Below are 27,510 nucleotides of genomic sequence, written 5' to 3'. Positions count from 1 at the left end.
AAGCCTTCCAAAAGAAGATGCTAATATTTACTTGATGTTTGCACCTAGTCGTGTAACGTACATGTTGGCAAAGCTTGAAATCAAACAGCTGGGGATTCAGTCACAACCAGGGTTTAAGTTTAGTGTAAGTTCTGATTTTGATTTCTAAATATTTAGTTAAACTAGAGCTGTCTAGCTTTTCAGCATTAAAAGATTACTTGTCCTAAAGGAAAAGAGAAATTGATTTTTTGCTTTGTCATGTTTAAATTTTTAAAATTTATTTGACTTCTATGCCACCCTCCTCAAAGAGGCTCAGGGTGGCTTACAATAACGAAGACATAAAAATAGAAAAAATAATAAGCCAATAATAAATCAGTTCTCCAAGGAATACTCAGAGCTTAGCCCACCTGTTAAAAGCCTGCTCAAATATGTTCTTATACTGTTTCTGAAAGATAGCGAAAGCTCGCACTTTGATGACCCTCAAGGAGGCCGAGTCCTGCAGCTGAGGAGCAAAACTGAGAATAATCTACCAAAGATTTTGGTCAAGTGAATTTGTTGCACAAATGATACTTACAGGAGTTTGTTCTTGATGCCCTAGAGATTATAAGGGTCTGCCTTCTGCTCCATTAGATTTGTAGGACTCTGGCTAGTTATGGCTTTATAGGTTAAGACCAGCATATATTGAATTGTGACCTGAAAGCTACTGGGAGGTGGTCCAGTCTGATACCTATATTTGGGGTCCAGAAGGATTTTGCCTCATGGTTAGATTGATATGGACTGTCAGGGGTTTTGGCTTCCTCTGTAGCGGGGGGCATGGCCCTCTACCTGAGATCTCTTGAGCATATATTAACAACCTTTTACAGAAGCAAGATGTTGGCTGCTATGCTCCCCTTGTTTTATCTGTGTGGCAAGTTAGTGTTATGTCATGGCTGACCGTAGTTTTACTAAAAGTTAGATTATGAATTTGCATAGGATGGTTTGGATCAGGACGATGCTAAGGCAGGGGGTTGAACTAGATGACCTCTGGAAATTCCTTAATGCTTTACTTACCTATGATTTTTGTCAGGCTGAATCCTATCAGTAATGTGTATCCCTATTTCTCCTTCCTTCCCCCAAGTCGTCAAGTCTGCTCCCCACCATCACCCTCTCTTGTCTATATTCATCTTCAATTGGATCACCCACATCCAGTCTCCAAGTGTAGGCAGGCATTGGGTAAAGACAGAGACTACAGAGCCTGGGTTGCATGAGAAGGAGAGAAAGCTGGGTGTCATCAGCATACTTGTGGCACTTCAGATCTTCACACAGTATTGCCCAGGGGTCACAGATGCACATTGAATTGGCAGTGACAAGATGGAACCCTTGGGGACCCTGTAGGAAAGGTCCTGAGGGGCGGATGAGCACTTGCCAATCACTACCGACTAGGAAAGAGTGGGATCAGTTGAGAATGGTTTTGTGAATGCTCACAAGGTCACTTAAACATTATCTACACTTCATGGTCAATTGAGATGATAAAAGGCCTAATATAGTGATTCTCAACTGCGGTGCTTGGGTATCCTGTGGTGCCTTGAGATCCTTTTAGGGATGCCACAAAATGTTTACGCTGTTAGGCATGCAAACATTCAGAAGATAAACCCAGAGATTTTCTGACTTGTTGTAGTCTTTTTGAGTTCTTTGCAGCAGAAGAATTGCTCTGTTGTTTTTTCTTGGTCAAAAAAAAATAAGTGAAAAGTAAGGTGGCATTTTCTGAGGGATTCCTTGAGTCTATTGTTAGGGTACCTTGAGGCTAACAGGACAGACCCACTGATAGAATAGGATCAGCAGGTTGCAATTTTCTTCTGCACATTCCAGGCAAAGTTCATTGACCAAGGCCACAAGCTCCTTCTCTGTACTCTATCCAGAACAAAAGCCAGACAGGCTTCCTGGAATTGGATGGTACCCAGATACACTTGGTCAGGCAGCCAATGATTCAATAACCTTCCCAAAGAGGGGAAATTGGATATAGGGTGGTAGCGGCTGGGGAATCAATCTCAAGATATTTGTTTTTTCAGTAGGCACTGGACAGTTGCAGACTTTGTCTAGCATCCTACCCCTTCACAGGGAGGCACTGACCAACCTCTGTCATTATGATTCCCAGTATCCTCTGGCTGGCTTTTTACAAGCCAGGACAAGCACAGGTCTAGTTCACAACTGGGAGGTGTTTGAACCCTAGACTTTCTTTTCCTGTTGGTAGGCTGGCTAAGTAAGTGTTAATGGGATGTTAAGGAGTGTGAGGGTGTGGGCAGACATTCTAAGGTGCCTTCAACACCTTTGAAGCTCTTCAGAGGGCAAGCAGCCAGATGGGCATGCCCTTTGAAACGCTCCAAAAATAACCATGTAGAAAACTACCATCTGGAAGTGCTTCCTGTTACATACATGCATTCTACAGGGTGCAGTAGGGGAGAGCTTGGTTCTTCAGTGTCCCATAGTGCTTTGCTTCCATTCCCCCTTCTCCCCCATGAAGGGAGGGTGGGGATGAGTGGGTCAGACTGTCAGCAACCACTCCCCTTTGCTCTCTTGAGTCTTCCCCACTACCCCCATAACTGGGAGACTAGAGTCCCTGTACCTATCATAGTCTCTGGAACAGTGGATGTAGAGCACACAAGAGAGTGCTTGCTGACAGTTGGCTCTGCAACAAGGCAACTGCCTTTTTGAAGTGTTTCAAACGTTGAGTCTGTCCCTACCCAGAATAAATAGATATTTATTTTAATCATTTGACATGGTCTCTTTTCAGTTTACCAGATATAAAGCATGTTCAGTTTAGGCTGTTGCATTTTTAATTAATGTGCATTATCTGCATAAAAATATTTCAGAAGAGACTTAACATTAAAGTGAATGTACATCTTTATTTTCAGATACCTTTGTGTGGATATGGAGGAACAAGCAATGTAATTTTGGAAGATGTCAGAAAAGTATCAGATTGTTATGTGATAAAACTGAACGGATTATTGCCTGGCAAATTAAAAAAGGTTTCTTTTCGCATAAGAAATACAGGTTCTCGAGCTGCTTATGTTAGAACACTGTGTTTTTCAGATCTGAAGACTAGAGCCCTTATGGATCTGAAAACGATAAGTGTATTTCCTGAGAAGTTTGTACTTAAGGAAAAAACACAAGAGGTAAGTGCACACAATTTCACAGGAGTTCTGCTAATTTAAACAAAGTTGGTATCTTCAGCTAGTGTATGTGATCTGTAAAATGCATGCAAGTTCTTCAATTGAATTTGTAAATTCTGAATCAAGTTACAAAATTCAGAATATTAACATCACTGTGGTGATTTTTATACAATTTTGGAGAAACTAAGTGAAACTTTCTTTCAAACAGGTAGTTACAATAACATGGGATCCTGTTGAATGGGAAGAAATATTTAATAAAACAGGTACATCATTGTTAGCTACAATATGTCTTTTCTGTGGAGATGAAGTTTCCAGACAACAGTATCGCAGGTAAAATTTAATTTATTTCTCAAAAATAGACATTCTTATTAAAAAGAATCCGTGTTGAAAGGAAGGTGTAAAGTAATGCTAGTATGACTCCTACAGTAATTTGTAGATCATTGTAAGAGAACTGGAAAATAACTTATACTCTCAAATCATGGAGCCTCAGATCTTCTAGCACGTACTAAACGGAAGTGATCATAGTATCAGAAGACATTCAACTTCCTTTATATATATATAGAGCGAGCCTGAGGGGAAGTGTGTCGGGTTTGGGGTTTTTTTGTGAAATGCCTTCGGGGGAGATCTTTTCCCTTCTCCCCCCATAAGCATATAAAGCAGCAAGAAGTTGTATATTTGCCTGCCTGTGCATTTGTCTTTTATAAGCAAAAATTACTAGGATAATGAAGTTCCTAAACTTGAAAGAAAGTATTCATTAATCAGTTGTACAGACTGTCGAGTAAATTATGAACTGTAATAAAAATGAACCAGCCCCCTCTGCCTTTAATGAACTGACATATAATGAACACATATGGAATAGATCTAAATTCATGACATTTTGAAGTTGGAAAATAGTAAACGTTAAGAACAACCAGGCAGTTTTACATGTATTCTTAAAAATGATCAGTCAGCTCACGATTTCATTAAATATGTGCCATCAGTGTAAGTATAGACTTAAGGGAAGTGATCAGGATAGGGTGATCATTTTGCATCATTATACAAGCCCTTTAGAGCTTATGGAATTCACATTGTTCCTCAAAAGAATTACTTGATTCAGAAAACTAACTTTCCTTCATATCAAGTGTTCCAGTTGAGGGACCTGTTATGGGAAGAGGGCAGATGTCTAAAGTAGACACTGAATGTGCCAGTTACTAATTAGTTATTAGTGTATTAGGTATACCAGCTCTACATAAATTTGGGAAAGCAACAGATTAAAGCTAATGTTGAGATTAGTTTTGATAAGGTGGCCTATTAAGTGGCTAGGTAACGGTGAATTTCTAATTCCAGTGACTAACCTGGGTAGAAAGTAACAGCATTTATCAGGATTAAACATGCAGCTCCAAACAAATAAATAAATAATGCTAGATTTCAGTTTATTTATTTATTATTTATCTTGCCATTAGTAAGTTGGTTTAAATTGGGGCTATTTTAAATGATTTAGAACTACTCCATAAGTAGGGCCTGGTTTAAATCGTGGCCCAGCTCGCAGCACGGTGTTACCTTTCATCTTGGAGTCCGCCCCACCTCTTCCCCATTGATGATTTGAGGAGGGGCCCCATTGGTTTCGCAGTTTGTTCCTGATGGCTGGAAAGCGAAAACTGTGGTTTTAAATATGGCATATTTAAAATGGTGGCTTTTGCGTCCTGGCCATCCGGAACAAGTGGTGAGTGGCAGGGTCCTTCTGAGGGAGTGTGCAGGGGAACTCCCAAGATTAAAGGAGCCACTGCTCTGCAAGTTAGGCCTGCAATTTTAAACCAGGCCCTAACCATAAGCATTGTTTTGAGGCGAGAATTTGTAGATTCTCCTCTTGTGTGACAGTTTGCTGCTAACTGTCTGCAAGAGTCTTTTTTTTGTTTTTCTGGGGGTTTTTTGTGCTGACAAGGATGAAAAAATAGAAAACAAAATCATATTCAAAGGTCATAACCTATATGAGTGGTAACTAGAACTCCAGTGGATTTATTCAGCTTCAGGATACTGGAGCATGGTGAGGAAGATTTAGTTGGCTTGTTAGCCAACAAGCAATACTTTATTTTTCTTTATTTGAAAATGGTGACCTCCATCTTTTTTTCCAGATCTTGGGGGCTCAGACAGTAAACAAGTTTTTCCTTATGTCCATGCCCTAGCTGAGTTCCTGTCCCTGGGGCAGGGGACTGGGCTCGATCTTCCGAGGTCCCTTCCAGCCCTAGTGTCTGTCTATGAAATCTTGTCTGTCATTTTGAAAGGCTTTTTCAGGGCTTAATTAGTGAAATGAGAATAAGGTGCTGCTTTTTCTTCTAAAGTGACCCATTTGGGTTTGGTTTAATGTTCCTGTATGTGAGAGAGTGGGATCGTGGTCCAAAGGTGTAGTTCTTAGGGTGGAAATAGACTGTGAGCAATGTTTCGCTTAATGAGGTGGATCAGCTGTGCCAGGACAGCTTCATTTCGGTTATTTTTGCATCCAAAATAAACCAGTAAGTAGATTCGTTTTTGTTCTGATATATTTGAGGTAAGTAGTCAGTACACAGACCGTGCTGTAGTCATGCTATAGAAGTTTTTGCTAATATTGATTTAACTTTTCCATGTCATAACTGAAATCATAAAGCACCAGTCATATGCTTAGTAATATGCATCAAGGTTACAGTTACTGTTGTACAAGGCTGTGTATTAACTTTTACTATGTATTTTGTTTGAGTGTAAGAGTTGATGGCTTGATTCTGAATAATATTTTACTTCAATTTGGGTCAAAGACGCACATGTCGCTCGTTGTCCCACCATTGATTCTGTGAGACAATGGGCGACATGTTCTCTCATGGCTGGAGGGGCCTGGTCCTATGCACTCCAGGTATTCCCACACAGGATTGGGCCCTTTAAGCCCTAGGAGCACTTGCCTGTAGCTCCTTTAGCTTAGAGTAAAATGTTCACTTCCTGAAACTAACAGTTCGGGATTTTAATTTTCCTATAAAGACCTATGGTTAATAAGTAGGTTGACTGACTTGAAAGTGACTTCAAGGGAATGTATTTGATGTGGGACGTGGAAGGTTAAACAATTAGCATATTGGTCAAAGGGCTCTGGGAGCGGCTCCCAGCAGCAGCTGTCTGAGCTGCTGTGTTATCAGTTAATTATTTAACTGATATAATTAGAGATGGTTAAATTTAATGTTGTTTTAAACAATACTTAGATCCCCACTTCAATGCGTTTAAGTATTACTTAAGAAACTGAACTAAATCAGTTGTGTTTTATGGCTACAGTGGTTTCAAATGATGAACTGCTATTAGAAAGCATCTTTAAAGAAGGGAAATATGACCAGTCAAATGATGTGATAGTGTTGAATCCATCTTACATTTTGTGAAACTCCCTTTTTAGAAATCTTGGGTAGTGTTAACATTTTAAGTGAGTTTCTCATTTAAAAGTGAGTTTCTAAATTCCTGAAGCACAGTTTGTAGTAACCACACATAGCCACTTACGTTTTCATCTCTCTGGAAGGGTCAACTTCTTATTCTGTTGCTATTTTTACATGGTAGTCTATAGAGGTGCACTGATGCATTGGCCGCATATCAGATTGGCACTGATTATAAGGACAATTGGCAGTAATGGCAATCAGCTTTTTTTGGCTGATGTGACTGATAATGTCGCCAATAACTGCCCTGTGTATGCGCTGGGAGGGGGGTGACAGCTTCCGCTGCTGCACACCCCCCAGGAAGGCATGGGAGGGCGGTGCCCCCAGATTTGTGCACAGGGCAAGGTCAGGCTGCTGCTGTGGAATGGGGCCGGGGTGGCGCCAGGCTCTTCTGGCAGGGGGTTTGGGCTAGGGCTGTGTTCAGCGGGTGGTGGTGGCAGTGCTGGGAGGGTAGCTACGATTAATTTTGGGTTGGGTGCAACCCCCCCCCCCCATAACGCCCCTCTCAGTGGTGCCATCCAGCCCAGCAGAGCTCGGTGCAGTTCTGGCCACAGCGGCAGCCCGCCTTTGCCCCATGCGCAGATCTGGGAGCACGTGTCCCCCGTGCCCTCCTGACAATATGGTGCTGTAGCAATGAGCTATGGCACCATAGCATCTCATGTAGACATGCCCTGCGAGTTTGATAAGCAAGGAAATTGTGGAATTTTACTCATCTGGTTGAAGTGAATGAAAGGAATTTCTAGTTAAATTTATAAGAAAGACTGTCTCAGTTCATTAGTTCTGCCATTATGGAGAAGATTTCTTGAATTTTTTTCATCAGAGAGCAATGAACACATTGATTTGATGTATTTAGTAAACATTATGAAAGCTGGCAGGGTGGTGGGCACTCTTCCTAAAGTGTGCAGTTTTACTGCAGGTGATTTAAACTGAAATTGATTGGAGTCCTAAGGAGGTTTTTTTTCTATCTCCTAACAGAGCTATACTATGTAAACCTGAAGCAGCAAAACAAATACTCCCTGAACACAGTGTGCTGAGAAATGTTAAATTTGATGAAGAATTTAGAGGGGAGCAGCTAGTGGCTGAAGGTAATCCTGTAACTGCTTAAAAGAATTAATTCCTGAAAAAGTATTTCCTAGCCTGGACTCGACTCTTCTGTGCAACTCTTGCTAAATATAGATGAGAAAATACCAGTTGACACAAAATACATTGATTCTTTCTCACTCTCTGCTCAGACAACCTTGTTTCTTGTCTGTCTAATGTCATGGTTTGTTAAATAAACTGTGCAAGATGTCTGTGGCAATTATACTGTGTGTGTAGCAGTTGAGACACAATAGGGCCCTGTGTTGGTTGCCCCCTATTTCCTCTGGCATTATGCATGTTATATTTTTTCAAGAGTTTCTTCCTACCTGTCATTGCTGCTTGAAAAAATAAAGAGCAACATTATTTTATTTAAATTGTTTCAGCTTACAAAAGATGTAATTATAATTTTTTCTTTAAGAAATTAAGGTCTGCAATATAGCTTTTTAAGGAATGTTGTTATAATTGAAAAAGATTTTGGGGATAAATATGTCTGTATTAAACAGTTCCTTTTCTTTCATTCTTTTATATCATGATCAAGGAACTTTGATATTGATTTTCAAGAACACTTGCATTCTATGGAAGGTGCCTTTTTGTTACGTGGTGAAAACCCTCAAAATCTTTGTGCATCCGAAAAACTTCAGATTGAATGATAAAAACCATGCGTGTTCAGTAAACGTTCCTAATTAAGTGTTACTTGAGTATAAAAGGAGATTTATCATATTTATCCTAATCCAGGACAACCCTTTCACCAGTAATTAGATTCTGTACATGGAAAATTACGCATTTGGTTATACTTTTTCATGTATATAATCTAATTGTTGGAGAATCATTCAAATTAGTGCCTCCCCTACTGCTGCAGGTGGGGAGCAGGTGATGTGGGGAGGCACCCTGCTCCGGATTTCACCCTCCCCCACCAGTAACCCTTGCTCTAGTACTTACAGGTTCTTTCTCTGCTCCAGCCTGGGGCAAAGAGCATGGCCCCACTCTGGCCCCAAAGCATAGGCATAGAGCTGGCAGGGCTTCTTTCAAGACAGCTTGAAATAAATTCTATTTTCCACCTCTCCCTCCCACAAAAGCTGCTAGGATGAGTGAGATGCTCTAAATGGAGGTTGTGATTGATGCTAACATTTTAAAATTTAGCTACTTTACAGCACTTTTTTGTCCCAAAGGATTCTGAAATACTTCATGAATTGCATACATAATGCTTTGTTGAAATGAACCTACTTCTGAGATAAAGGTTGGCAATTTGCCTACATATGTGCATTTGACCAGTGTGTGCTTGCACAGTATACTATGGAAAATACTCTTATGGATAATATTTCCCACCTGGAATATGCCCATGCATTTGTGTAAAAATTATTTCTTCTTTGTGAGTGGGAAGATAACACTAAACACGTGAACCATGTAGTGCACTGATATTTTTAAATCAATATTTTGATATTGTGTATGAAGTTTGCTTTTAAGCTTTGTCATTAGTATGTCTCCTAAAGTTTAATATCAATAATTTAAATGTCACCACCAACTACCCAATCAATGCTCTCTTCATCAAATAAAAATGGTGAAAGGAGTATGAATAGAAGTCAGATTTCCTAGCAAGACAGGGGATAGAGAGAGCAGCAAAATAGGGTAGAAATAGCAGTAGTCTAAAGACTAGCGTATTTTTCTGGTTGGGTGTAATACCTATGGCAGATAAGGAACCAAGTGACAGTGTTCAGTTACTACCTCAGAGCCAGATTCTACCCTTGGTCTTGTTTTTTTTCAAGTCTCCTATTCTTTTTTTAACTATAGGCTAGAAATTCAAATAGAATTTGCATCTTGCAGTCAAGAGTTATTACACGCCTAACTTAAGTATCCCTAAACTGATTGTTTTTTTCTTAGGTGATATAGAACTGGACATGGAAATAATTATTCTTTCTAGCTTCTGCACAACAGAGTCAACAATATATATTGACATGACTAGTTTATCGTAAGAAAGTACATTTCCTGTATTTTTAAGGCACATCTAATAACTTAAAAATACAGGAAATGTACTTTCTTTCAAAATAAAATTAAAAATCCCACAAACATGAGACCATATATGTGCAAACGTGCACACATTTGGGAAAAGTTGCTTTTGAATTTTCAAATTTTTTGCATTTCCTTTTGACGTGTGTGGTCTCATGTTTGTGGGATTTAAAATTTTATTCTTTTAATTTAGAAGTCAGAGGGCACATCTACACATGCTTTTAATGCACTGTATTTACGGTGCATTTTATGGCGCATTAAGTTTGGTACCTGAAATACCAGGCATTAACTTAATCCGCCGTAACTGGTGTTACTGTGCAGTAGTGCCAGCGCACATTTTACATGACATTAATGTGCAGTAGACTAATTGTTCTATGCATTAGCGCGTCACAGTGAATTTCTAATACGCTAATGTGCAGTAGAATGAATCCTACTACGCTTTTAGTGTATTGTGTAGACGTGCCCAGGGTCACCCTCCTGGCCATAATAAAGCTCCAGCACTCATAGGAGCTTGAATATTTTTAAGTTCTGTATCTTATTTGCTTCTAAGTATCATTTCTCAGAACTCCATCTCTAGTGATGCCCGTGGGAATGGTTTTATTTTGTTCATTTTCATATTCTGTTTTTCCTTGTTCTGTGATTGAGCCTAAAATCAGAACAGCATGCAGCACTTTCATAAATGGAGAAAAAATGACATTCTTAATATAGTTTTTTTAATCCAAATAGGCAGCTGCAGTAGAATAGCTGTGTTTTACGTTTTGTGCTTGTTAACTCGTGCCTGACAGTTGCAAGCAGCCAGACCTATTTAGCTACAGGTTCAGTAATTCAAACTAATAGGCTAGATAATGTCTCATCCAGTTAATTATTAGTTAGTCAAGTGAATCTTTGAATGTTGTAGCCTTTCAATGCATAATTACAATGCTTAAGTTGTTCCTCTTTAGAAATTTTCATTTTAGTACTTCATTTCTTTTTAGCATACGATCTGCATCCAAGGACAAATTACATTAATCTTTTTTATGGAAATATGCGTAAAGTCACTCTTTCTGTTGTTGGAGATTCCACCTTTAACAGGAATTGTCTTCAGCAGTCTCCAGGACACAGGTTGGAGTCAGACAGGTAATGTCTGCTTTGAAAATAAAATACTTTAAACATGTACTTTAACTTTCTGTTAACTGTCTTATGTTCCTTTTCATATCAGATGCTTAATAAATAGTCTTCCCTCCCCCAAGGTGATGGATTGGTCAAACCTGTCAGTTATGACAATTAGTCACTAAAATTCACTTCTGTTCCTCTGCTGCTCCTTTAATTATGAAATTTTCTGCCAGTATTCTGAAAATGGATGTTCCAAGTTGACAGAATGGGCCTTGTATCTGCATCTTAGCTTGCATTCTGCTAGAATTTAAATTATAAATTAATTTAGAAGTTAATTCTTAAATTCTAAACAAATTTTAAGAAATGTAATCATGCCATCCCACTTGCAATTTACGGATCTTGTCTAATAATTTCTGAGCTGTCAGAGAGCTTGGTCCTGAAGTATTTCCTGTTTAGCTTGATATATCAATGATCTCACAAGGTCCCTTCCAGCCCTAAACTTCCGTGAATATTTCTAGAAGTCAAGGATACAGCCTAGTGACATGTTTAGAAACATGTTTAAGTTCCTAGTAAGGCGGATATGACCAAAAGAACCATAGGAGCATAGTGGCTTAAATAATGTATTCTATTAACCAAATACTGAATCCAGCATCCATAATTAGTGTGGCATATTAGAGTGGCATAACTCTCTGGGCCCAAAGGATAATTTTTTTACTTACATGGCATCCCTATGAAGATGTGAGGAAGCTATCTGACAAAGCTGACTGGATTTTTATGTATGTATTACTTTTTTGTCAGTGATATTCCAGGCACAGCAGTGGGGTAAACCTACTTTCTCTGGGTCCTTGCTTTTAACATCTGCTGTCAGAAATTGATGGTTCTGAGTAGGAATTAAGGTAGAGCAAAGGAAAACTACTTGCAAGTACCATTTATCTGTACTTTTTTCCAACTGTATATTTCTTTTGTAGTGATGGTTGGCTTTATGTTAAGCTCTAGAAATCTGAAACTGAAAGAATGTAGTCAGATCAATAGTTTAGTGCTAAACCTAGTTTTGGATAGGAAGACTGCACTTGTTCAAAAACAGCAATTTCAAACTGATGCCAGAGGAGTAATATGGAATTTTGGAGCACCAAGTACTCTTGTCAGAACTGAAATGCAACCTTCTTAAGTAATACCCATTGCACTCTTTATGTAACTGAATTGCTCACTGACCAAAGTGAGTTAGATATGTAGCTATTGTATCCAATCTTCTAGTCAGGGGAACTTTAAATGAATAAAATAGACTGGTAAATTGAGGGTGCGCATTGGTATCAAATACTGAAAGTAGACAAGTAAGCAAATACATTGTAAAAAGGTTGATTTATATTCAAAGGTAACAAGATTGTTTAAGTCATTGCTTTTGTTTGTTATAAAATTGTTTTTACTGTTTCATATAACTTCTGTTTTCAGACCTGAGATTTCAGAGGGGCATATCAACACAACTTTAGATGTTCTTCCAGTTAAAGGACCTCAGGGTCCCTCATTATCTTTAAATACTGATGAACCTCTTCAGAGTCGATTAGCTTCTCAACATGTGTGGGCCATTCAGCCTGAACATTTAATTTTGACATCACCTTCTCTTTGTGAGTATTTTATCCAAATGATCCAAACCTCATAAAATAACCACTTTAGTTAGCGTTCTCAATGAATTCATTTTTAGTTTGGCTTTAATAATTTGCTATATTTACACTGAATTTCAACAACAAATTGTTTGAACTTAAAACAAAAAAAAAAAGGTGTTTTAAAATGAGCTGGAGCATGTCCTTAACCTCCAATGGATTCAGTTTTACTAATTCCTGCTAGCAAAGAGGTACCATAAAGAGTATAAATCAGTGGTTGCCAACCTTTTTGGCAGGTATGCCACAGTTTTTAAGCCCCAACTCCTTCTTGAATGCTTCTCTGATTGATTTCCCCCTGTCCCTCATCTTCCAGAGGCATATCTGATAGTTTGACCCTGAGACACCAGGATTGCTTGAGTTGCTAGCTGTGGCCATGCAGACCAGAGCAGGGACAAGGTACTGTTGCAGGAGAGGTATCGCCACCAAGAGGCAGTAGAGTCAGGGAAGGGTCCTGGAGCTGATGCTCCTCACAGCAGCAAGAGTGGTCCTACTGTAGCTCTGCTCTGTATCTCCATTTTGGTGCCTCCATTTACTAAACATCCAGGGCTCACATGCCACATACAGCAGTTGCCTGTGCCACTTGAGAATAGCAATCCAAGGTTTAAAGTATGTTAGGGAAGTTGAGCAGAAAATATCTTCCAGTGGAATCGGTGTAGCTGTCAGGTTTTGTTGTCTTAATTTTTTTTTGTAAAATCTTATCTGTAAAATCTTTTATGGTTTAGCCAAAACACCAAGTAAATATTTTTTGGTTTGTATTGTATAATAGGTGGAACAGCAGAGACTGGACACCTGAAAATTATGAACAAATCAAGTAGGATGTTAAAATTTGAGATGTCTTGGCCAGCTCATTGCCTTACAGTTACTCCTCAGCATGGAATTATTGAGCCTGAGTAAGTCTCTCTTCATTTTTTGCCACTTCAAAGAGGTTTTTGGAGGTGCTAGTGTAGTCTTATTGGTCAGATGGAAAACGATTAAAAACCTGGTAAAATTGGTTAATTTCTTCCCCCCCATCTCCCCTCTGCTCATGTACATTAAAAGACAGACATGTGTAAGTCCTACCATAGATATTTTAATATTACTTCTGATTTTTAACAGTTTGGTCATAAATTCAAACAAGATAGTTTTGAAACAAAACTGATATGGTTGACATCAGTTGCATTATTTTTATTAAGCAAATGTATACCATAGTGGATTCAGGGGTGGAAATAGCTCTAAAAGCTTTGCTGTGTTAAAAAGGGTTTACATAATGAGTAAGCAGCTAATTAGGCATGTGAGGAATTAAGTAGCTTGTCTATTAAACATAGAAAAAATGTCTAGAAGGAGACAACTAAGTCAAGATAAAGGACTGCAAGTTGCTACTTCAAAAGCTGTAGCAAGAAGCAGATAACAAATACACCCTTTAGAATTGTCACTTGAGAGCAAATGTACCATCAGCTCAGACTTTTTGCCTTGATAGTTTCAGTAGAACATGACCTAGCTCTGCTCTTACTCATGCATCATGCAGAAGGCATCAAGGGTGGTGAGTGCTTCTTGCTCTTGAGTTCCTTTTTTCTGCCTTGTCCTGTTAGTGTGTGCTTTGTGGTGTCTCGGCTCCTGAAAGCACTTTTTCTGAAAAGCTATTACTATACCTGTTTGTATCCTTGTATTTCTTTTGTCTTTTTGTCAAAGTATGTAAAGATAAAGAGAAAAGACTTCTTTAGTTTGTTTTTTCTCTGACTTTCTTCAGATGGGTCCTCCCTACTTGCTTGGCTTTCATTTGTGCCATCATGAAGTGATGCCATTTTGGGGGCCTGTCTTCCCCTTTTCTCCTCAAACTGAAGGACATGGACCAAGTGAACACAGAACTGTTGTTCACCCAGTCCTTGAATATTAGAATTAGGGGGCATCCACTGAATTTCTGGGGTTGGGGTTGGGATCTTGCTGCAGTGACAGTATGGTCCAGAGCCAGGGCAGAGCCTCAGTTACCTGCATGCCCTGCTCAGGATGTACAGGCAGCAGATCACAGTTCTTCCCTGGCTCTGGACCACACTGTCACCCTAGAAGATCCCAGCTCTGGAACAACTTCCTGCCCAGCTGCGTGCCCTGCCAGCACTACTGGGACTGGTCTCCATGGAAATACTGGCCCTGTGCTGTCATGGCCCTGCTGCTGCTAGGGTCTCCATGGAAACTGGATGCAGTGATGCTGGCAGGGGCTGATGGGAAATGGAGTCTCCTGTGGGCCCAATCCGGCCTGCAGGCCGGACTTTGCCCACGCTGGACTAAATTCAGGGTTGATAGATCTATTAATGACTTTTGAACAGAATGGTTGGAGATGTTTCCTTTGGCATCACTAACCCAATAAATGGTGGATGCCAGGGAGAGTATTGACTTGGGGATGGATCACTCTATAGAGATATCTGGTTCAGCGCTCTCCCTGTAAAGCTTCCACTTCTGCCACTGTCAGACTGGGCTAGATGAACCATTGGTCTAACCTAGTATGGCACTTCTTATGTTCTAATGTCCTCTCCGTGTCTCTCTTTGGATTGAAAAGGCCTGGACCTTGCTAGCTTTGTTATGGTTTCTCTTCAGTCCCTGAGATTTGATTCATATTCTCTCCATTCCGTGACTCATGCCGTCTCCTTCGACAGGCATGCTTAGCACCTGAACCAGAGGTCAGCACCTTTTTGTCAGCATGAGCTGCAACTTGTAACCCAGCTATTGCTGTGGGCCACAATACAGCAGTATTTATCTGCTTTTTGCTAAAGCTTTTGCAGTAGCACTCGACTCCCCACTAGGAGCTACCTGCCAGCCTTCGAACTTGCTGCAGCTACCTGGCCCCTCTTTCAGCAAGGGAAACACAGACAAAGCAGAGCACCAGGCCCTAAAGTGGAGATGGGTGGCATGGCACAGCTCTGTGCCACTGATCTAGCCTAGTACCAAATCAGATCTCTTTAAGGTCAGATTTGGCCCAGTGACTATAGCTTGCCAGCCCATGAGCTGTACTGTCTGGGAGTGTATAAGCATGCTTTCAAAGTCATGTACATTAAGGACACATGTATATAGATAAGCATCTAAAGGAGAGAGAAGTTACTTATTAGTAAATGGGAGATATTTTATTCTCACATATAACCTGCACGCTTTCCCTCAAAAACAGCTAGGGAAAATCAGGGTGTACATTATATGCAAGGAAAAGGGATCCCCGTGAGTCTGGAAATTTATCTGGCAGGGTGGGGAGAGAGGCGGTGCATGAGATAGTGGAGCAGTGGCAGCATTAATTGTTGCATGTCTGGGAGCCATAGCAATTAATACTTAATTAATACTCACCCTCTCCTTTCCTTTCCACCTGGCCACCATATTCCGGACTTGGCTGGACCCAGTGTGCCAGGTCTGACCCCTTTGCTTGCTCTGGAGCCATGTGCCAGGTCTGACCTGGTGCACAGAGCCTGGGCCCATGCGCTGGCTGTGGGGCCATGTGCCAGGTCAGAGCCAGCACGTGGCTCTAGAGCCGGTGCATGGTCCTGGACTTGGTGTGCAGTCCCAGAACCAGCATGTGGAATCGGATCTGGCACGTGGCTCCTGAGCCAAGGCAGCCCAGCACCCAGTGTGCAGTCCTGGACTCAGTGTGTTGGGTCAGACCCAACATGCGACCCTGGAGCCACTGCAGTCCTGGACTCGGCATACTGGGCTGGTCTGTTGGGGGCAGCAGGCTAAGCCCCCTCGCTGCTGCCTGTCCCCTTCAGAATCCAGGTGCATACTATATACATGAAACTGTGCTTGTTATGGGCCATAAAATATGGTATTTGAGATTTGTCACTATGAGCATCTGCATTTCACTCTTTTCCTCAAATGTAAATACTTAATGCAACTTGTAGTTTGGAGGAGCCGAGGAGTAGGAAAAACCTATTGCCAGTTGCTGCTTGTGGCCCAAAGCTTAGAGGGGTGGGGCTAGGCCAGAAAGCTGATGCTTCAGTGTATAAGTTGCATGCACACAGGGGTGGGTCCAGGGAGGGGTGCAGTGGCACAGTTGCACCCTCCCTTCCAGAGTGTAGCTCACATGCAGGTAGCTCCAGTTTCCCTGCAGTTACAGATGCCTGGGTCCTCTGCAGAGTCTGAGGCATGGCTGGAGCTTCAGGCTGGCAAGGAATACTTGAGGGAGCCAAGCCCAAAGCAGGTGAAGTTGGGAATCCATGTGCTGCTGCTGCTGTCCCTGGCTGACTGAGGATGGGTGTAGGGGCTAGAGCTGCAGGTGCCCTAAGGGGACCGTGAGGAGGAGTTGCATAGTGTGTTGGACTCGGTGGCAGTGGGCAGTTCCCTGCTTCCTGTACCCTACCCTTGGATTTCCCTTGCTGGCCTGAGGTCTCTGTGACAGGGGGAATGGGAAAGGAGTGGGGGTACTTCTGAGCATTGGAGGGGAAGGGGTGCCAAGGGTGGGGGAGTCATACTTCCTTTGGGGATTCAGAATGGCCCTTGGCAGCTGCTGTCGTGGCATCATGGTCTACCTGTGAGGTTGAGGGATCGCTGAAGTCACCCTTCCAGTGCCAGTTGTAGCTTCTGCTCCCCACTTTTGGAATCCTAGGTCTGCCTGTTCATGCACACAGGCTTCCATAAGTCTGATACAAGGCTGGATAGAAGTGCTTCACATGATAAACCTTAAGTAGAAGCTTCAGAGTACTGGCATATCTGAGACGGAGTCATTCAAAGAACAGATCGCTATGTGGAAGAATAGAATCCTAACCTCTAACTTCCTATGGATACTCCTGACTTCCAGGTGCTCTACAACAGGATATTTGGAATTCCAGTGTGTTCCTTTTCAGCATCCCTGTATTTATGTTCATAGCCCAGAGGATGGTGACATTACAATATTACAAACCTGCTGCTACTGCAGGCCACCCACTTCTTACCCTGCTGTGCACTGCCAACACCTTGGGCATTTCGTCTCAGTATCCCCGACCCCTTGTCAGCCTTATAGCTCCCCCCACCTTTTAAGAGATACTATGGCTGTGTAGGGAGGTGTCAGCAGTCCAGCGATTTAACACAGCAGCTTCCAGGTGTTCCAGGCTTTCTGGTACTGCCTCCCACTACTATGACCCCAGCTGACTTCCTGCCCCCGGGGCAGGGGGCTGGACTCAGTGATCTTCCGAGGTCCCTTCCAGCCCTAAAGTGTATGAAATCTACCCCCCCCCCCCCCCCCGCAGAAAAAGGCAGCAGCTTCAGTTTGGGGGGCTGTACTAACTCCTGGCTCCCGGATGTGCCCCACCCTCCACTGTGGAGGAGACTAAGGCTGATGAGGAGACTAGAGTTATTTTCCCTACCCTTCCCACAAGCCAGTGGCTGCCCCACCAGCTTTGCAGGCCAGATCCAGCTTCGTGGGCTTTAGGTTGCTGAGTATTGGTGTGTTGCAGTCTGATCTAGCTAAACAACTTCTGTTCTTCTGAGGATGTCATGAAATCTTCATGATAAAGATAAAAGCCTGCCTCTTGTCCTTGAACAAGATGGACAGGCACCTCAATGCAATTTGAATACTCTTAGTTTCATTAAAATTAGTAGTGACTGTAAAGAAAGAGGAAAAACTGTTCAGTTTAAGATTGTCATGAATACCACTTGCCCGTAGTACATTGCTTCAACCACACACACAGTATAAATAATAAATCTTACTTTCAATACGTGCCCAAACTGATTCCTATCCCTGGGGGTTCTGGAGCATGAAAATGGTTTTCTGCTTTGTGTCATTTGCTAGGGTGTTGAAGGTAGACGAGGACTGCTTTCCATCATTGATGTTCATATTTTAGCACACTGACGTTCAACCTTTTGGCCCTGTGAGCCAGATAAGGCATTGTTTCAGTCCATGGGCCATATCGGACCTTGTGTGCCGTGGTTGAATCCCGTGCACCAGGATTGGTCCCAGCACTGGCCTCTGTGTCTTACCTAGCACACTGGGCCACAGTTCTGCAGGGCTCCCCATGGATTCCACTGTTGCCAGCAGGGCCTTCCCAGAGGTAGCTGCCTTTCCACCAGGAGAAGGCAGTGCAGGGGGGGAGCTGCGTGGCTGGGCCAGTGGCACCAGGGTTGGTGCCTGTGCTCTCAGGAGAGTCCTCCCGTGCTCTCAGCCCAGGGCAGGCCTTCCCTTCTCGTCCCTCCAGCTTGTGCCAGGGCCAGATTCACCTCGCTGCTGCCTGCATGAGTTATAGCTGCTGTGCTGCAGCCCAGGTGGGATGGGGCCTGGAGCCTTTTGCCCTCCTGCTGCCAACGGTGTAGCTGAGCCGGAGTCGCACTCCACTTCACACTGCTACTGTGGAACGTGGCACTGGTCCTCCCAGCCCCAGCCAGCAGCGTGGAGCAGTGAGCGGTGCCCCAGCTGCTGCCTTCGGTTCTGCATGAGGTGTGCTGTGTGTACCTCATGTTGGAGGCCATCCCTGCTGTATCCCCACAGATTACCATTCTGAGAGTCCAGGTGGGGTTGAGGGCAGCTGGGGCCCCCTCCAGCAAGGCTGGGGGAGGGGGCAGGGGGCTGCAGGTCAGGAGTGAGAGGCACTGGCAGGACAGGGGGAGTAGGGCTGTGGGGCTGCAGGTTGGGAATGAGGAGAACTAGCATGGCTTGTGGGGACAGGGGACTGTGGGTTGGGAGTGAGGGGCAAGGCACCGGTGTATCAGGGTTTGCTCAGTGCCACAAAGCAGCGGGAAGGACAGCTGCAGCTGGACCTGTGTTGTGGTGAGCAATGGTGGTGGGGGGAACTCTGACTTTCCATGATAAACCCAAAATCAAATGCCAGAATTTTAGGTATTTAGAATTTATTTTATTATAATGATTGAGGGCACTGATAGGCTTCCAAATTGCTTTAAAATGGTAAATATATCAATAAAACATTGTGATGGATGGATGGCTATAGTGGCATTCCATTTTAATAGTGAAAAGAGACAGATTTGGGGGGGTTTAATCAGAGAATTTTGGGGAATTTATCAGAGAATTTGCAGTTTGTAAACCGAGAAAATCAGAATCCCTGGTTATGAGCTATTTTAACATCGTAGCTTTTCATTTTTGTGTAAGAGTACTATGCATTTTTTTTTCCTTTTTTCAGGAGCTGCATAGTAGTTCTTGTGAGTCCTAATCCATCTCTTGCCACAAAGCTTTCAGAATTTCCATGGAGTGGTATAATATATGTACACTGTGACAATGGACATAAGGTAAGCAGCTTACTGAAAAATTCTGTGAAGTTTTTATAACTCTGTTATTGCTGTCCTTTTGCTTTGACACTCAACTTTTTTCCTATCCCCATGAAAACTTCTTTTATAAATACAAAATATAAATACATAAAACTTCTTTTATAAAACTTTTAGTAAAGTTAATATCAAAAACATTTTGAGATGAAAACTATTCAAGCTAGGTTTTATTTAAGGTTGGTTGCTGGTAGCTGTTTTTTGGGTATCCAGTGTTCTTCATTTTGTAGGATTTACCCATCTTTGTAGAAATGTGAGGACAATCCTTAAATTGACTGACTGAATTATTAACCGACATGCATATGTGAAAAACCTGTAATTACTTAAAGTATGAAAGATGTACAAGTATTTAATATGCTCAGGCAGTGTGGGGAAGCTCTGGGGATAGGGAGGGAGGTAGCGGCGGCATCTTTGCTGCTGCCAGAGGCAGCCGCGGCAGTGCTTGGAGAAGCCGCGGCAGCACTTGGGGGGCGGGGGGAGTCCCCAGGCACTGCAGGGGACTATGGGGCGGCTGTGGGGCCTGACGGGGAGCCCCATCAGTATTCGCAGATTCGCCATTTGCAGGGATCTCTGGAACATATCCCCAGCAAATGGCAGGGTTCTCCTGTATTTTGACACTGGTAGTCAAAAAATCAGTTGTTTGGCGATGAAAGCCCCTTTACTACCACAGCACTATCAGAAAATTCTCTGGGCTTGTCTTTCCTCAAACCTTATTTCTTTTATAGGAAATTTTTGTTTCCTTTATTTTTTTTAAAGCAAGAGTAAAGAGTATGATGGTCTGCTAGCTAACAATGAGCACTATAAACCAGATTAACCAGGTAATATTATAATTCTTATCAGCATTAGAGAGAGAATGGAAGGATAACACATCTGAAAAACTTTTCAGAGCATCGCTTTAGAGAATTTCATATCCTGGAATACATAAAAGACCTAACAATTTTAAGATAAAGCATAAATTTAAATAATTTTTTGTCATTATGATCTAGCTTATGACATGAGGGGTGTGATTCATTATGGCATACTTGTGACTGAAGTAATTAAGAAGTAACACTTTGAATAATGTATAATATAATGTTGTTCTTTCTCCCAAAAAAATCATGTAAAAGTTTGTTAAAGTGCTCATTAGAGAAGAGATTGCACAGGATGCATCTGCGGGCTTGGCTTCTAAAACATCAGCTCCGCCATCTAGATCTCCTAGAATTCAAATGGCAAAACCACTTCCAAAGCCACCTTCAACAAAAGTTCAGATAAAGAACAGGACAATAGTTTTCCCTGAAACAGGAACTGGTGAAAGCTCAGGTAACATCACTTTCTCACAGTTTTCACTTGCCCTAGTGTCAGACGTTATATAAAACTTAATTTTGATCTCAAGAATGCAGATAACTTGGATTCATCATTTTTATTCCTTCTGGGGGATAAGAGACTAAGGGACTGGCCATGACATGTTTGAATGAAATAGTAATAAGCTGTGGCCTAACTTCTTATTTATCCAAATCTTTTTATAAAAAATACAACCCTACACCTTTTTCATAGATTCTGTACAAGCACCATAAAGTTTAGGTGTTGTCGTGTAAGTGGACATTGATAATAATGCAGATCCTTGAATTCTCAGACTTTAATTCTATTAATTGCAAGAGTGCGAAGAATTACAAAGTTACTACATGAAATTGTCTTAGCACTATGTAACTACCAACCTTTTACCCTAACATAAGGAACTATACAGGGGGGCAGGGGAACGGACCCTAAAGTGCTGCATTGGGTTTAGATTTTTGTTGTTAGAGTTGCTTTAATAAATTTTGTCTCGTATGTTGCTTCTGAGGATAAATTAGCTGTTAGTCTGAGGCCGATTATTCTCTTCCCATGCTTCTACTGTGAAAGTCTGTCTACTTTATAATATTATGAGCAGCCTACCTACTTAAATACTGTCTAGGCAGATGTGACTTTTTTTTTAAGATGTCTTTTAATAGTGAGTTTCCTTCTGTAGAAGGATCACATTATTTCAAGGTGCGAGATGCCATCAAGGATCTGTTACTTGGAGTTTCAGCTTCTGCAAAGTGCTATCATGTGGTTACTTTGACCATCTCCACATTAGATAGTGTTATCTTTAAAGTTTCATTCTTGCCTCCAACAGTTTCACCTTATTTGGAGTTAAGTCTGTTGGAACCTGCAGGCTCAACTTGACTACCAGTATTCCAGTGCAGAGCCAGTGTCCTAATTTGAACAATCAAATTTATTGGGGAGGAGCCAGAAATGTTGAATTATTCTACTTTTTTGTATCATCTTACCTAATACTTTGCAGACGCATTTTCCCAGGTCCAGATAAACTATGGCAGGAGTGTCAAACTTGTATGACCCCACAGGTGGGATGAGGGTCACTGGGCTGGTCTGTGAGTTGGATTGGGCTGCACTGGAGCCAGTGCATAGGGCTGGTCCAACAGCGCATTGCACATAGCACGCTTCTGAGACCTGGTGCAGCAGGTGTTGCATGCAGCACAGAGGATCCAGGGCATGGGTTTTATGCAGCAGGCTGCTAGCCTGGCACTGTACACTGGTTGCAGAGTCGATCTGGATTGTACCCCAAGCTGCCCATGCATGCTGGAGCCAGCACATAGGGCCAGTTCAAGGAGTTCAAGGCCAGTATGTAGAGTATGCCCTGTGTTAACCCCTTGTGGTGCATGCAGAGTAAGCCCTGGAGCACAACTGACATACGCTTTACTTAGCATGTGGGGCTGGACTGGCCATATGTAGCACAGGAGGTCAGTTTGGGGCCCGTGCTGCATGCGGTGCCCAACCAACCAGCCCTGTGTACTGGCTTCAGCTTGGCCTGATCAGGAGCAATCCCAAAACCAGCACTCAGGGCTGGTCTGGTGCGGGTGCCACACTTACTGCATGCAGTGCCCAGGGTGCCAGGTTCAGCCTGCATACTGGACTAGCTTCATGCCACGTAGACTAACCCTGTGTGCCACAAGGTCCGTGGGCTAAATCATAGGGCTCCGCAGGCTGTTTATTTGACATACCCTGCAGTAAGGAGTATGGACTGTTTTACTTAGAGGTAGACAAGGTACCACTCTGCACTTCACCACAGTGTTCTAGATCTATAGTGACTATTCTAGTTCAAACTATTCATATATATAGAAGCAACCTGTAGGCAGTCAAGGTTATTTGGGTGAATCTGATATCTTTTATCAGACCAGCTAAATAGTTGGAGAACAATTTTTAAGCAAGCTTTTGGGTTCAAAAACCCTTCGTCAGGCTAAGGAAGTTTCAGCAGTCGATGTGTGCTCTTTCTGAATGGAATGAAAAGTAAAAAAGCCAGAGGCTGTGCTGGTATGCATACAAAACAGGCAGTCAGTGAAAATGTAGATTGAGGAGTCAATGGGTAAGAGTCTGGCTGGGGGGGCGGGCGGGGGGGGCGTGGTGGAGGGAAGGGGGGTGAATAGTGGAGAAGTCCCTGGGAAGTCAGCTGTCAGGCAGGTTATAACATGTCATAAATCCAATGTCTATATTTAGTCCATGATTTTTAGTATCCAGGAGGTTGATGAAGTGGAGTTCATAGGCTTGCCTCTGAGATGTGCTTTGTAAGTTTCCTTTTAAGATCAGGACTGAGAGACTGGAGAGAGAGTCGTTTTCTTATGAGAAATGTGCCCCCATAGGGAACTGGGTATTCCTGTCTGATAGATTTCCGGTGTGCGTTCATTCTGGTGCGCAGTTGTTGTTTGGTCTCACCTACATATTTTCCACCTGGGCGTTTGGTACATTGGATGAGATATATTACATTTCTGGAGGTGCAGCTGTAAGATCCAGGAATGCTGATGGCTCCGTTGTGGGGTGTAGTGATTGTGGGGGTGGTAGAGATGTGTTGGCAGGTTTTGCATTTCTTGTCAACCTACAGCCCTGAAGCAGCCTGTAGGTATTCCAGGTCTTTATCTAAGCAGCTTGATGCTTGCGGATTTGTTGTCTTGCCAGTGACTTGCAGTGGGGTAGATAGCTCCAGATGGTATGCCTTTTACCCTTTTAGTTTCAGTTGCCAAACTTCAGGGATTTTAAGGATTATTTAAATTTGTGGTTTAGATTCCACTCCTTTTTGTAGATATGTCCTGCCATGTAATCTTTCACTAGGTGGAAAGCTTTATGAGACTTTTTATATCCAAATTCTAGCTGACATGCTACAGTTCTGCAGAAACCAAGAACTTCATAATTGAGGTTAAAAAGTCTAAAGCAAAATCAAGCAAAACCTATTCCTTGATGGCAAAATCATTAAAGCTGTTCATGGGTTGTTTGTGCTTTCTTTATCTCCATCACTTGTTTTAGTCTTCAGACATTATTTGAAGGTACAGTCAATTAGAATAACTAATTGCCAACTTATATAAAATGAAATTGTTTCGTTAATGAAACGTACTAAATATTTGCATATACAGTGTATATGAAACCTTTTTTCAGTTTTTTACTTTAGTAATTTCCTTTAGTTGTGTGGTGCAGGTGAGAGCAGTGACACCAAATAAGTTGTCAGTAAACCCTGCATTTGGAAAGCTGAACCCAGAGCTATAAAATACCTGCTCTAAATTTATCTATTTGTGTTTACTCACCTGAGATTCTTTTGTAGAAAACTACCTAGAAATTGAAAATAACGGGGATGAAGATGTGAAATGGTGTTTGTCATCCTTTGCACCACCATACGTTAAGGTGAGTTAACACTTCCTGAAACTAAAGTGCACATTCTATAAAAGTTCACTGAGTCTTTTTAAAGAAAACCCTCCCTGTATGGGTGCATTTACTTAATAATCTGCTTCACTCTGAGAAATGTTTTACTAAAAAATGTTTATATTTTGCTTTTCTAATTTTAATCCCAAACTGTATGGTTACTGGACCATAAGTTATTAGGCTGTAGAGAGCTAGCTGGTCACACACTGATATGCCTAGCTTCTAGCATCTAGAATACGTTTGTGTATGAGCTTTACATTTCTACCAGGAAAATCAGTGTTTCCAGTAGAAACCCCAAGTGTACATGTGTTCCCACGGTTTCTCCCAGAACAGAAATAGTGGTTTTGGGAGAAAAATAACCAATGTGGTAGAAGTCAATCCTGGGAGAGTTTCTCTTTGGAGAACAAACACCTGTACACTTTCTCATTGCTTGACTTCTCCTGGGAACCAGGAAAATTTCCACCACTAGAAATTAATGCCTGTGTGTGGCCTATATTAAGTAGTCAAATGTGCAAGGAATATGTCTATGCTGCAGTCATGTAAACAAGGTAAATGAATTTATGCTAAACTATATCCTGAAATGTGCAGATTATTACTAATACCCAAGATAGGTAGTTTAAAGGTAAATTGGTTATCTACACTATTTTAGTCACTTCTGTGACTTGTAGACAACCAAATTTCCTAACATTTTTTTGTAGTCCACTTGCTGTAGTTGTTTGATTACTAACAGAAGGCTAGGTGAAGCATTGGTATGGAGAAAAGATGGCTCTCAAACTGTGAACGTAATACTGTGGATAACATACTGGTATTATTGTAAATTGTTAGATTAACAGTTTCAGTTTTTAATCCATGTTTTACTTTTAGGAGTTGATGTATTAATCTAGTTTGTGCAAAGAAAAATCAACCCTAAATGAGGGGTCAGAAGTGTTTTTGGGCAGAGTGCCAAAAACACCCACAACCTTGACTTTTAAGATGTTGACATGCTGGGGCGGATGGTTGGGGGAACCACAAGGGGCTCAATCCTTGTTGTAGCAGTGCAGCCCTGGCCCCTTTCCCACGGTCTGTCCTTAGGCACGCATGCCAAGCAAAATGCTTTTGTACCATGCTCTGGCACCCATGCAGGGGTTGCATGCCCCTGCCTAAATCCTTTTGCTTGTTTTAGTAGGTTTTGATGAATCAATTGTAACAAATTACTTCACTTGTAGGGTGTGGATAAAAGTGAAGATGTTTACAGAGCTACCTACTCCGCTTTCAGATGTTCCCGTGTATTTGGTACAATTGAGGGTCATGAAAAAGAGAAGGTAAGCTTCCATGTGTTATGACTTAAAGCAGATCGGTGCTGTAATAGTTTATCTGAAATGCATGGACTATGTGCATTAGTTTTTGTCCTTTAAAGCATTTATTTCCTTTACGTTCCTATGAAGTTAGTATCAGTGGGTCCATAGACAGTTCTTTCTGCTTGCCAGCAGAGGGTTTCATAAGCATGAAGAAAAACGTATCCCAAAATATTGCATGTATTTCTGGAACGTTTTGAGCTCTAGACCTTGTCTAACTGTTCACACTTACATCATTCTTATATCGTATTCAACAATTATAGCTTATTGTGAAGTTTTGTGATAATACACGCAAGGTAGTGTTGTGTTATGCATAAAGTATTTATTTGATCTGTAGGAGACAATCCTTTCAGCTAACGTCTTAGATACTATGTTATATTCAGAGCTTGCACCACTTTAACTCAAGGTGTCAATTTAAACAGATTGAGAGAGACTGGATTCATTTGTTTCACTTAAAAACCAACAGGCTATTTTGGTTTCACTTCATAGATTTCTGCTATGGTTTAATAAAATTGCTTTAAAATGATGTTTAAGTTGAACCAGTTTGACTTTGATTTTGTCACACAAAAGCACTGGTTCCAAATTGCAAATATGGATGCTTATTTGGATCTCAGTGACTCATTTTTTGGTTTTAGCATGTACCTGTTTTAAGCTGCTTAAGTTAATGTTGAAGCAAACCATGATCTTGCACCAGGTCAATCAAATTAGCTGTGTATGTTTAAAGTAAAAGTTTGCAACTTTATGTAGGGACAAGTACTTCTCTCATGTAGAGGAGGCTCGAGATTCTTCAAATAAAATGGGCTTTCAGCCAGTGAAGTGGAATTCAGTTATTACTCTCCTCTAGTGAACACAGTAGTTTATAAGGAAGTATAAGACCTGTTTATTTTTACATAGGTATTTAGCAACCAAAGCTAGGCTGAGAGATTATTTTAGGAGTCTCTGATGTTCTACTTCCCTTTTAAGTAATTTATTCTCTTGTCATTCTCCTGTTCTATAAATTTATTCTGTTCTCTTGTAAGCTGCCCTGAGCCTTTTTTGAGATGAATAATGGAAATAAATTAATAAATAAAATAAATAGGTGGGTTTTCTTGCTATTTTAACAGACTTTTAAATTAGTAAAAAAGAAAGAAAGAAAGTAGATGAGGCTGTATATCTGAATTATTTCTTTTCAGTAAACTCTTTTTACGTTGGTAGGTTATCATCATCTTTTTACCTAGAGATAAAGGAAACTATACCCAGTTTTGGGACCTAGAGTGTCATCCACTTACAGAACCTCACATGAAACATAAACAAAAATTTCAACTGTCTGGAGTGGTAAGTACTGAACACTGTAAATTCGTGTTTATAAATTCACTGTTTGTCCACGCTATTTATCCAAGTTGGAGTAAAAAGAATCGTGTTGCAATACTGTGTGAGATGTTATTTGTTAAAAAATGTTGTGAATAAGTCTGCTTAAGTCTTTGAAAATCGAAATGGAAACTAGGGGCTTTTTATTTTAAAACGTACTTTGTTTTTTTTTATGGTAAGGAAAATGAGCAGTTTGAAGGCCTAGCTCATGAATGCTTAATTTGCACTTACTTTTTGAAAGAGAATGTTTTAAATGTTTTTATTGAACTTTTGACTTGCCACTTCTAGCGACTGCTGATGTAGTGTATGAGTTGCCTTTCTAATGGGGCTTTAAATCCGTGGACCTATAAATAATTGCTCACAAATAGAAAAATGAAAATGAGTGAGGTAATTTGTAATAAATCAGTTTGTATGTTAATACACAATTAATACAGTATAACCTCATAAATATGGCATGCTTGGGACTGAGCACCTGCTGGAAATTTGAAAATTCTAGATCTTTGAAACCGGAGCAGCAGCCAGTTATGGAGTGGGCTGCGGGGGAGAAGGGGTAGTG

The 27,510-nt window shown here is 41.4% G+C and overlaps 1 protein-coding gene across 1 annotated transcript in view; it reads left to right on the top strand.

Annotated features, from left to right (window-relative positions):
* Positions 1-27,510, top strand: part of CEP192 (centrosomal protein 192) — a 100,024-nt gene that overhangs the window by 65,956 nt on the left and 6,558 nt on the right. The window contains 12 exon segments of the mRNA XM_025204721.1: positions 14-124; positions 2,871-3,131; positions 3,337-3,458; positions 7,520-7,629; positions 10,603-10,744; positions 12,170-12,342; positions 13,145-13,268; positions 19,434-19,539; positions 20,679-20,871; positions 24,176-24,255; positions 25,479-25,574; positions 26,802-26,921. Of these exon segments, the coding sequence (XP_025060506.1) occupies positions 14-124; positions 2,871-3,131; positions 3,337-3,458; positions 7,520-7,629; positions 10,603-10,744; positions 12,170-12,342; positions 13,145-13,268; positions 19,434-19,539; positions 20,679-20,871; positions 24,176-24,255; positions 25,479-25,574; positions 26,802-26,921 (1,638 nt within the window).

This window comes from Alligator sinensis, unplaced genomic scaffold, assembly GCF_000455745.1.
Source record: "Alligator sinensis unplaced genomic scaffold, ASM45574v1 scaffold515_1, whole genome shotgun sequence".
Lineage (NCBI taxonomy): Eukaryota > Metazoa > Chordata > Crocodylia > Alligatoridae > Alligator > Alligator sinensis.
This window is presented reverse-complemented; position numbering and strand designations above follow the sequence as displayed.